Source organism: Erinaceus europaeus, chromosome 12, assembly GCF_950295315.1.
Source record: "Erinaceus europaeus chromosome 12, mEriEur2.1, whole genome shotgun sequence".
NCBI lineage: Eukaryota > Metazoa > Chordata > Mammalia > Eulipotyphla > Erinaceidae > Erinaceus > Erinaceus europaeus.
Genome location: NC_080173.1, coordinates 99173820 through 99185952, shown reverse-complemented (window position 1 = coordinate 99185952; position 12133 = coordinate 99173820). Strand labels below are relative to the sequence as shown.

At 50.2% G+C, this 12133-nt stretch overlaps 2 protein-coding genes across 5 annotated transcripts in view; one reads left to right on the top strand and one right to left on the bottom strand.

The window, feature by feature from the left end:
- Positions 1-9788, bottom strand: part of SCAP (SREBF chaperone) — a 60705-nt gene extending 50917 nt beyond the window's left edge. For 3 of the 4 annotated variants that reach the window (XM_060204759.1, XM_060204761.1, XM_060204762.1), the window contains exon 1: positions 9645-9788. The gene's annotated coding sequence lies outside the window, so the exon portion shown is untranslated. Of the gene's footprint in view, positions 1-8596; positions 8948-9644 lie in introns of those variants that run through there. The other variant, XM_060204760.1, reaches the window with a different exon arrangement.
- LOC132542134 (proline-rich protein HaeIII subfamily 1-like) lies at positions 8648-9880 on the top strand. The gene is made up of 2 exons (XM_060204912.1): positions 8648-9411; positions 9565-9880. Exons 1-2 carry the CDS (start codon positions 8648-8650, stop codon positions 9878-9880), a joined length of 1080 nt encoding a protein of 359 aa, XP_060060895.1.
- Positions 9881-12133: the final 2253 nt, after the last annotated feature.

Sequence of the window (12133 nt, the reverse complement as noted above, 5' to 3'; positions counted from 1 at the left end):
TTCTGGTTCCCCACCTTTGAAGGGAAGCTTCATGAATGGTGAAGCAGGGATGCAGGTGTCTGTCTCTCTCCCTCCCTATCTCCCTCTCCCCTCTTGATTTCTGTCTCTGTCCAATTAAAAAAAAAAGAATAAAAACAAATGTAGGGGTCACTCACATGCATGGGTAAAGAATGTAAGGTCTCCTTCCACGAGGACAGTTACCTACATTCTTATTCTCTCTTGGCCAGATCAGGAATGGCAAACAAAGGGATGAACTAACCAATGCGAAGAATCTCAAAGTTGGAAAGAACCCAAAAGCCCAATGGGACAGCCCTGCCATTTCACAAGAACAGATCTTTGGTCCAGGGGGAAGGTGTCCTTGGTCTTAGCCACAACAGGTGTCAGCAGGGAGCACAGTCAGGACCTGCCTCCTGCTCCCAGTCACACATGGGCACACATAGGTCATGCAACTCTATCTGGTTTCCTGATAGAAAAGTATAGCCTGTTGGCACAAAGGATTCTTGAACCAAAAGTGGGAGGCCTGACGAGTCTCTATTTGATTCTTTTTTATGTATTTAATTTTTTTTTAAATAAGAAAGAGACAGAGAGAGAGAGAAAGAGAGAGAGAGAGAGATCAGAGCACTGCTCAGCTCTGGCTTAAAGTGATGCTTGGGACTGAATGTGAGACGTCAAAGCTTCAGGGATGAAAGACTTTTTGCATAACCATTATGCTGTTTCCCCAGCCTATTTTATTCTTATCCCAAGAGCTTTTTCTTTATTATTTATAAAATAGAAACACTGACAAGACCATAGGGTAAGAGGGGTACAAATCCACATAACATCAAGAACTTTTAACAGATGCCACATGGAAGGTGGTTTTACTCCAAATATTGTGTAAATTATTTGGAAGGGGAAAGAATGGCAAAGAAGACTAACAACAAATGACAGGTCTGGAGCCTTTCTCCTTGGAGAACTTAAAAACAGTTTTCCTAGGAGGCTGGATGCAAACTTCACCTGCCCCTCCCAACACAACTCCTTTCTCAGAGGCCCACTGTCCGTACAATCCCTTAATGTCTGCCTGCTACCAAGGATCTCAACCTCTTGCCTCTTCATGCTACTCCCTAGGGGCTCAGAGCAGGCTGCAACACTCCTTTCACATTCAAGGCAAATCGTGTGGTGTTGGGCTCAAAAACCTTCTAAATGTTGGAGATCCCTGTTAGGTCACATTATGTATAGTTTCACAGATACAGTGCAACCGTAATCTAGTACTAAGTAGCATCTAGCTAACAAGGATGGCACAAAACTGTGTTTTAGGATATCCATTCTTGCAAGCATTCCTCAGACTGGAAAACACAAGTCTAACAGTAGACAAAGAACAGAATTATATGACAGAATTGGAAAGTCAGCACTGCTCAGCACAATACCCTATTTTTATAGATGAAAAGAACTAAAGTTTAGAGAAATTACACTACATCACCCAGGTCACACAGGGGGGACAAGAGTGAACTGTCAGGGATCAATTCCCTGTCTAGGAATACTAGAAAGTTGATTTCCAAGCAACTCTGTCTCCAGGGTTATCGCTATTACTGGGGCTCAGTGCGGGGACTATGAATCCTCTGCTCCTGGAGGCCTTTTTTTTTTTTTAATATTTTATTTATTTTATTTTTGAGAGAGACAGAGAAAAACACCAGAGCACTGCTCAGCTCTGGCTTATGGTGGTGCGGGGGATTGAACCTGGGACTTAGGAGCCTCAGGCATGAGAGTCTGTTTGCATAACCATTATGCTATCTCCCCCACCCCCCTTTTTTTTAATTGGATAGGACAGAGAGAAACTGACAGAAGGGGAGATAGAAGAGGAGACAGACACCTGCAGACCTGCTTCACCCATAGTGTCCCCCACCCTCTGCTGGTAAGGAGCCGGGGGCTCAAACCAGGATCCTTGTGAGGGTATTTGCTCTTTGTACTATGTGCACTTACGGCCAGCCCCCACAAGTATTACACCTTTAAGGTAAAATATAATTTTAATATTTGTTTATTTTGGATAAAGACAGAAAGACAGGGAGACAGAGAAGGAGAGAAAGCTGCAGCACTTCTCACCTCTTGTGAAGCCCCCCACTGCAGCTGAGGACCAGTGGCCTGTACCTAGGCCCTCAGGCACTGTGATATGTGCACTCTGCCAGATGTCCCACTGCCCAGTTCCCAAAAAGAATTTAAAATGTTGCTCTGGGGGCCAGGTGGTGGTGCACCTGGTAAGCACACACATTACAGTGTGCAAGGTCCCAGGTTCAAGCCCCTGGTCCCCACCTGCAGGCAGGAAACTTCACAAGTGGTGATGTGCAGGTGTCTCTCTGTCTCATTCTCTAGATTTCTAGCTGTCTCTATCCAATAAATAAATAAATAAATACAGTAAAATAATTTTTTTTAATGTTGTTCTGACCATTTTAAGTTTAATAGCATTAAGTATATTCATACAGTTGGATAAACATCATCATCATATGCCTAAGGATCTTTTTCATCTTCCCAAGTTAAGCCTTTTGTTTTAACTAGAAGTTTACTTGCTGCATAACTGGCCAAAGTTTGATCTGCTATAGATAATCAAATGGCTATGTGTGCTCTGGGCTAGCTGTGTACCAAGGGAGCAGTGAAGCCTTCGGTTTCTCAATCTACCGGCCACCTGCTGAGCAAAGAGTGTAAAGTCCATTTTGGACTGAGCCACGACTCTCTTCTCAAACACACCAAAGGCAGTCACTGGAAGGGCTAATATAACACTACCCCAAGATGGGAAACATTTACAAATGTTATTTCCAAGTCTCCAATGACATCCTGTCCCCCGCTGTTGTCCTATCTGGCTGCTTCTCAGACTCCCTTATGGGAGCCCCTTCTGGGTTTCATCCTGCTTGCCTACCTAGGGCTTCCTATCTAGTCTCCTAGTTCCTGCTTCCCTCTGTTCACTGATGAACATACCTCTCATATACTACTCTCTCTTCATATACCTATTCTTGCAATTGGCATCTCTACTCTGATGTCTAACAAGCACCTCAAATCCAACAAGACCACAACAGAGCTGCCAGGGAAATAATTCATCTGGCTGAGTGTAGCACTTTCATGCCTGAGGTTCCTAGTTCAACCCCCAGCAACACACATTGTGAAGCAGTGCTTCTCTCTCTCTCTCTCTCAGGTGAAGCTTTCTCTTCTATGAAAATCTACCGGGAGTCGGGCGGTAGCACAGCGTGTTAAGCGCAGGTGGCGCTAAGCACAAGGACCAGCGGAAGGATCCCGGTTCGAGCCCCCGGCTCCCCACCTGCAGAGGAGTCGCTTCACAGGCGAAGCAGGTCTGCAGGTGTCTGTCTTTCTTTCCCCCTCTGTCTTCCCCTCCTCTCTCCATTTCTCTCTGTCCTATCCAACAACAATGACATCAATAATAACTACAACAATAAAACAACTAGGGCAACAAAAGGAATAAATAAATAATTTTTTAAAAAATCTACCTCATAGGAAATTTTTTTTTTTAAAGACAAGTTATTGGGAGCTGGGTGATAGTGCAGAGGATTAAGCGCACATGGTGCAAAGCCAAGGACTGGTGTGAGGATACCGATTCGAGCCCCCGGCTCCCCACCTGTAGGGGATCGCTTCACAAGCGGTGAAGCAGGTCTGCAGGTGTCTCTTTTTCTCTCCTCCTCTCTGTCTTCTCCTCCTCTCTCGATTTCTTTCTGTCCTATCCAACAACAACAGCTATGACAACAAAACAATAGCAACTACAACAAGCTCAACAACAAGAGCAACAAAAATGGGAAAAATGGCCTCCAGGAGCAATGGATTCATAGTATAGGCACTGAGCCCCAGCAATAACCCTGGAGGCTAAAATAAATAAATAGGTCAAGTTATTGGGGCTGGGAGCTGACTCACCTGGTAGGATGCACACTTTGCTCTGCATGAGGACCCTGGTCTGAGTTCCAGCTACCATATGGGAACACCATGCACACAAGAAGCTTTACCAGCAGTAGAGTGCTACTGTGGTATCCCTCCTTTTTTTTACCTTTATCTTTATTTATTTTATTTTGAATAGAGACAGAGAAATTGAGAGGGGGGGACAGAGAAGGAGAGTGGGAGGGTAACATGGTGGCACACCTGGTTGAACGCACATGTTACAATACACAAGGACCCAGGTTTGAGCTCTCAGTCCCCACCTGCTGAGGGAAAGCTTTGCAAGTGGTGAAGCAAGGCCGCAGGTGTCTCTCTGTCTCTCATCCTCTCTATCTCCCTCTCCCCTCTCAATTTCTGACTGTCTCTATCCAACAAATAAAGGTAATTTTTAAAAAGAGAAGGAGAGTCAGGGCCAGTCTTTCCCCAGATAGTGCCAGCCAAAATGGATAGATGCATGCAAGAGTTAAGTCAGATCCTTAACATCATATTAAAAATGAGATGAGAAGCTTGGTGATGGCACAATTGAGTTGAGTGCACACATTACAGTGCACAAGGATCCAGGTTCAAACCCCCCCAAAGAGACAGAAAGACAGACACACATACACAAACACAAATGAGCACTGTTCAGCTACAGCTTATGATGGTGCTGGATATTAAACCTGGGGCCATGGAGGCTCAGGCTTGAAAATCTTTTGCATAACCATTATGCTGTCTCCGTGGCCCTGACCCCATCTGAAAAAAATTCAGAGCCATGATACCCTAGTGAGGACTGAAAATTAAATAAGTGAACTCAGAGCCAGCAAAATAGCTCACTTGGATAGTGAGCTGCTTTGCCATGTGCACATCCCAGGTTTGAGCCCGGCCACCACATTGAAGGAAGCTCTAGTGCCTTTCATACACACGTTTTCTGCTTCTGTCTGGAGAGAAAAAAAATAAAGATAGCATCATGGTTGAACAAAAGACTATCATGCCTGAGGTTCTAAAGTCCCCTCACACTCTCTCTTCAAGTACCACCAGAGCTGAGCAGTGCTCTGGTAAATAAACAAATTTATCTAAAAATGAAAAAGAAAACAGGAGAGCTTTATGAAACTGGATTTAGTGAGAATTCATGGAATGTCACCAAAAGCCCAAGCAACAAGAGAACAAACAGACTAACTGGACTTGATAAAATAATGGTCATGCATCAAAGGGCAGGATCAAACAAGAGCGGAAAGGAGTCAGGAATCAGCCCACCCATCACAGCATGTGCCTCACCACACACAAGGTCCAGGGGCAGAGACCGAGCACCACATGGGAGGGAGAACAATGGCCCAAGGGAACCTGGGTGCTGGAGCAGCTATGGTGTCTCCCCTTTGTGTCTGTCTCCCTCACTTCAAAATAAAGAGTAAAAAAACTGGACTAGAGGGGTGGATGGTGGCACACCTGGTTAGGCACACATGTTACAATGTGCAAGGGCCCAGGATCAAGCCCCCAATCCCCACCTTCAGGGGGAAAGCTTTGCAAGTGGTGAAGCAGTGTTGCAGGTGTCTTTGTCTCTCTCCCTCTCTATCTACCCCTTCCCTCTTGATTTCTGGCTGTCTCTATCCAAAGTGTAAGTAAAGTGGGCAGGGGTAGATAGCATAATGGTTTTGTAAACAGACTCCCCCATGCCTGAGGCTCCAAAGTTCCAGGCTCAATCCTCAGCACCACCATAAGTCAGAGCTGAGCAGTGCTCTGGTAAAAAAAAAAAAAAAAAAAAAAAGGGAGGGGGAGGGTTGGGCAGTAGCACATCAGGTTGAGCACACATGGTGCAAAGCCAAGGACCTGCGGTAAGGATCCCAGTTTAAGCCCCTGGCTCCCCACCTACAGGGGGGTCATCTCACAAGCAGTGAAGCAGGTCTGCAGATGTCTATCTTTCTCTCCCCATCTTCCCTTCCTCTCTCGATTTCTCTCTGTCCTATTCAACAACATCAATGACAATAAGAGCAACAAAAATGGAAAAAAATGGCTTCCAGGAGCAGTGGATTCATGGTGCAGGCACTGAACCCCCAAGATAAATTTGGAGGCAGAAAAAAAAAGACAAAGTCTAAATAAAGATAATAAAAAAACATCAAAAAAAAAAAACCTGGACTAGGGAAGCCACTCAATGGTGGTACTGCCTATGCATACCTGGGTTCATTCCCTGATACAGTACTAAAAAATGTGGAGGTAGCCCACATAATATGAGAAAAATACCTGTGAATCATGTATCTAGTAATAGATTAATATCCATAATCTCTAAAGATGTACAATTTGACAAGAAAAAAAAACTCATTTCAAACATGGACAGAAGACTTAAATAGGTATTTCTTCAAAGAAGAATTACAAATGGCCAATAAGCACATGAAAACATGTTCAACATCATGAATCATTAAAGAAATACAAACCAAAACCATGAGATACCACTTCACACCCATGATGGCTTTTTAAAAATTGGGGGGGTGGGCAATGGGACACCAAGAGATAGCTCACCTGGTAGAGACCACATTTTGCCATGTGGGAGAACCTGCATGGGGCGGGGACTTCAAGCCCCATTCCCCACCTGCAAGGGGAAAGCTTCACAAGTGAACAGAGCTGCAGGTGTCTGTCTCTCTCCCTCCTCTATATACCACTTCCATCTCAGTTTGCTTCCATCAAATAAATATTACTGAGGAGAGAGAACCACAACATTCCTCTGGTATGTGTAATGCCAAGGACCAAACAGGACCTCTGCTCCTGGGCCACCTCCTAGACCACTCCTGCCCCGTTTAGTCTTTGCTGCTCTCCTGTGGTTCAAGGGATATAAGCCAGGCCTCACACATGTAAGGCCCCAAGTGTGCTACTACTGAGCCACCTCCTGGCCCCTGAGAACCAGGAGCAACCTTGCTGCTTACACACTCAACGTTTGGACCCCAGTGAGAAGCTCATATATACCCCAGAAATCCTGGGTAGTGCCCTGCTCAGCTGTCAAGTGCAGGACACAAGCTGCTTCTCTTTCCTGCGGGTTTCACGATCTCTGACTATGCATGATGCTGCTTGCTTCTTTCTCTGCTACCACCTTTCTTTCCAGCCTCTCACCTACCCACAGGCAGCAGGGAAGACTGTGAAGCAGCAAGAACAGAGTAAAAGAAGGGGCTGAGTGGTCAGATACACCTGGGCTTGTGCATGGGTTCTGTCTCAGACTAGGTGACCAGGCCAGTCAAATGTCTGTCGGACTCACCTGTAAAGGAAGTGGTAACACTGTCATCTCACCGGTATGATTGAGAAAAGCTATTACAGTAGCACAAATTCTCAATCACTATTTTACCAGCATTTTTACTTCAGATGGCAAGAGAAGTCACCTGTTCTGTTTCACTGGCCAGCTCAGGAAGGGAGCAGTTATAGCAGGAGTGGCTCGGCTTGCCTGGGCCCAGCAGACCTGGTCCGAAGGCCTGACTCACTGCTCATAAGATGGGCCCTGGAAACCCCATTTCTCCATGAGGTGAAATCATCTCACCTTTTCAATGTGGGGATGCCAGTCACAGATGAGAGGCAGTAAAAGGGCCCCAGTGGGGGGCCGCATGGTGGGGCACCTAGGTGAGCAAACACGTTAGCAAGTGCAAGCACCCAGGATTCAAAACCCCAGTCCCCACCTGCAGGTGGAAAGCTTCACCAGCCAGGCTGCAGGTGTCTCTGTATCTCTATCACCCCCTTCCCTATCAATTTCTAGCTGTCTCTATCGAATAAACAAATATTAAAGGAAAAAAAAAAAAAGCCCCAGTGAGGAGCACAAGAGTCTACCATGAACCTAAGAGGCACCAGGGTCTCTGGGACACAGCCCTGTGCACAGACGCAGAGAACACACATTCCTAAGGGCCCCTGTGGGCCACCCCCCTAAGCACCGTGTGTTTCCCAACCAGAGTGCTAGCGGGGACACCACCTCAAGCAACTCAAAATCTCTGCGCCTCCATTTTCTAGTCATAATTAGCAGACTTCAAGAAAAAAATCTAATCCCCCCCCAATCTGAGTTTTAAATGTTCTAGTTTAGAAGGAAACAACACATGGCAGCTTCAACAGCCTGCTGATGGGAACCACATTTTCCTCTCTTCCAGCCAGAGCTGGGGGGGGGGGGAATGACAAAAACATTTATATTTATTTTCCCTTTTGTTGTCCTTTTTTATTGTTGTTGATGCCGTCGTCTCGTTGTTAGAACAGAGAGAAATAGAGAGAGGAGGGGGAGAGAAAAACAGACACCTGCAGACCTGCTTCACCACCTGTGAAGCCACAACCCTGCAGGTGGGGGAGCCGGGGGCTCGAACCGGGGTCCTCACGCGGGTCCTCGCGTTTTGCGCCACCTGCGCTTAACCCGCTGCGCTACCGCCGGACTCCCGACAAAAATATTTGAGATGAAGTCACTTCTACTTTGAAACCCCCAACCCCCAGCCCATGAAAGAGAGATGGAGACGGAGACTTGAACCCGGGTCCTGGATCATCGCGTGCAGCCTTTCTACAAGGTGTGCTTGCTCCGCCTCGGCCGAGGCCCAGGGGAACTGCAGGCACCTGCCGAGGTGGTGCCCCTGCTACGCAAACCGACCCTCTCCCGGCAAAACCAACCAGAGCAACAGCCTCTCACCACAGCCCGGGAGGCGGCGCAGTGGGTAAAGCGTCGGACTCTCCAGCAGGAGGCCCTGAGTTCGAGCCCCGGCAGCACACCTACCACAGCGACGTCCGGCTCGCTCTCCCCTGCTGTCCTCCCCGTAAATCCGGGATGCTCGCCCAGCGGAAACCACGCAAACGCCAAGTGATCGCCGCAAAGATGCGGGGCACAGCGGGGAGGCGTCGGCGCCCCGCACAAGCCGCCGCCGGGGCCGCATTTCGGAGCGATCCGAGGCGGCAGCTCAGCCGGGCGGTCACCGCATCGGCCCTCGGGAACGCCCGCGGAGAAACTTGGCGTTTTCACGGGGATGAGCAGCCCCCTCGCCGAGCCGCGCACAGACCAGTCACCAGGGACACCGCAGCCGCCGCCCTCAGCCCCCGGGGACCCCGTCAGCCCCCTCAGTCTCCTCAGGCCGCGGGGACACCCTCAACCCTCTCAGCCCCGTCAGCCCCCTCAGGCCGCGGGGCGGCGCCGGCAGGACCCCCTCAGTCTCCTCAGCCCCGTCAGTCTCCTCAGGTCGCGGGGACACCCTCAACCCCCTCAGCCCCGTCAGCCCCCTCAGGCCGCGGGGACCCCCCCCCTCAGTCCCCTCAGGCCGCGGGGACCCCCCCCTCAGGCCCCTCAGGTCGCGGGGACCCCCCCCCTCAGGCCCCTCAGCCCCCTCAGGCCGCGGGGACGCCCCCCTCAGGCCCCTCAGGTCGCGGGGACCCCCCCTCAGGTCCCTCAGTCTCCTCAGGCCGCGGGGACCCCCCCTCAGGCCCCTCAGTCTCCTCAGGCCGCGGGGACCCCCCCTCAGGTCCCTCAGTCTCCTCAGGCCGCGGGGACCCCCCCTCAGCCCCCTCAGCCCCTCAGGCCGCCGCGGGGCGGCGCAGCAGGTGAGGCTCCGGCCGAGAACCACGCGCCGCCCCGCGCGGCCGGGACCCGACAGCCGGCGGGAGCGAGTGTCGCGGGGCCCGGGGCGCCCGAGGACCCCCGGCGGGTGCGGACGCGGAGTCCGGCCCCGACCCCCCCCGACCCGCACTCCGCAGCCCCCCGCGCCACTCGGGGACTCGGCCCGGCCCGGCCCGGCCCGCAGACACCGGCTGTAATGGGGGGCGCGCGGCGGTACCTGAGGCGGCGGCGGCCGCAGCTCCGGAGCGATGGCGGGGGCGGGGCGCGGCGTGCGCGTTCCCGGTCCGCGGCCCGGTGCGTGGGGCCCGCCCTCTGCCTCCGGCCGCCGGCGCACCCGCCCCTTCACCTCTCAACTCCCACCTTTCCCCTCCCGCGCGGCCAACCCCAGCACGTGGTCTCTGCGGCGCGCGCATGCGCGCTCTGGGCCCCGCGCGGCTCCCGCCCGCCCCCTAGCGGACAGCGGCGAGGACCAGAACCTGAGGCCAAGCGCGGGCGTCCCAGTGCGGAAGGACGTGGGATCGAGCCCCGGTCCCCACCTGCAGGTGTGTAAATAAACTGCTACAAGCAGATCCTGTTACTAATTCCAGATTCACTCTACAGATTTTTTTTCTTTTTTTCCTTTTTAATGATTATTAAAAAGTACAGAAGGGGGACCGGGTGGTGGCACACCTAGTTGTTCGGGCCCCCGGCCCCCACCTGCAAGGGGGAAGCTTTTGTGAGTGTGAAGCAGGGCTGCAGGTGTCTATCTCCCTCTCTACCTCCCCCTTCCCTCTCGATTTCTGGCTGTCTCTATCCAATAAAGAGAATTATTACTTTTTTTTATTTTTTATTTTTTTTTTACCAAAGCACTGATCAGCTCTGGTTTACGGTGGTGCAGGGAATAGAACCTGGGACTTTGAAGCCTCAGGCCTGACAGTCGTTGTTGGATAGGACAGAGAGAAATGGAGAGAGGAGGGGAAGACGGGGGCGGGGGAGAAGATAGACACCTGCAGACCTGCTTCACCGCCTGTGAAGCGACTCCCCTGCAGGTGGGGAGCCGGAGGCTCAAACCGGGATCCTTACCCCGGTCCTTAGTGCCACATGCGCTTAACCCACTGTGCTACCACCCGACTCCCCCAAACAAAATTTTTTTAAGTATAGAAGGGGCCAGGCGGTGGTTCACCTGAGTGTACTTGTTCCCATGCACAAAGACCTGGGTTCAAGCCCCTGGCCCCCACCTGCAGGGGGAAAGCTTGACGAGTGGTGAAGCAGGGCTGCAGGTGTCTCTCTGTCTCTCCCTCCCTCCTTCCCTCTCCCCTCTTAATTTCTCTCCATCTCTATCCAATAATAAACAAATAAAATTTTTAAAACTTGATTTTTAAAAAATAAAACTTTTTATATGTTTTTCTTTTTTTAAAAAAGAATTTATTTATTCATGAGAAACATAGGCAGAGAAAGAACCAGACCTCACTCTGGTACATGTGCTGCCAGGGATTGAACTCAGTACCTGGTTGAGAATCCCGTGCTTTATGCACTGCGCCACCTCCCGGACCACGTATTTTTTCTTTTTTACCAGAGCACTGTTCAGCTCTGGCTTATGATGGTGCAGGGGACTGAACCTGGGACTGTGACAGGAGTTTCTGCTTAACCACTATGATATCTCCCTTGCCCAGCTTTAAAAAAAAAAAAAAAAAAAAAAGGCTAAGTTTCGACTTGAATAGCTTGTTAGGGTAGTTTGCTCCTTTGCTATGTGCAAGACCCAGGTTTGAGCCCAGCCCCCACTGTACTGAAGGAAGCTTCGGTGCTGTGGTCTCTTTCACTCTGCCTCTACTATCAATAAGTAAATAAATAAATAGATAAGTTTTATGAACACTTCTGAGAAGAGTGTTCTAAAGGAGCTACAGAGTTTGCTTCCATTGGTATCAGAAACTGATCCCAAGAGAAGGAAGGATCTGGTGATAACCATATGTAACCAATGGCTGACTCGGAGGGGTATGAGGAGGGGGCACCACTGGTGGGTTTTTTCTTTTTCCTTTTGCTGGTGGACATTTACCTATTTCCTGTATGGATCGAGTATTTGTTGTAATAGCAATAGGTAGGTCTCTGCCCCCATCTTCTGCCCAGGGGACAGTGCCTCTGTTTCTTTTTTAAAAAAAAATTATTTATTTATTCCCTTTTGTTGTCCCTGTTGTTTTATTGTTGTAGTTATTATTGTTGTTATTGATGTTGTTGTTGTTGGATAAGACAGAGAGGAATGGAGAGAGGAGGGGAAGACAGAGGGGGAGAGAGAAAGACAGACACCTGCAGACCTGCTTCACCGCCTGTGAAGCGACGCCCCTGCAGGTGGGGAGCCGGGGGCTCGAACCAGGATCCTTACGCCGGTCCTTGTGCTTTGCGCCACGTGCGCTTAACCTGCTGCGCTACCTCCCGACTCCCCTCCTTCTCCTTTTTATTTATTATCTTTATTTATTGGATAGAGAAAGCCAGAAATCAAGAGGGCAGGGGGAAGATAGATGGAAGAGACACCTGCAGCCCTGCTTTACCACCTATGAAGCTTTCCCCCTGCCGGTGAGAACTGGGGGCTCAAACCCAGGTCTTTAGCCACTGTAACAAGTGCACTCAGCCAGGTGCACCACCCCCGGCCCCCTGACTCTGCTTCTGTCGTCAATTGTGACAAAGCTGGCATTGCATAAAGAGTAGATGAAATCCTGGGGCCAGGGGTGGCGC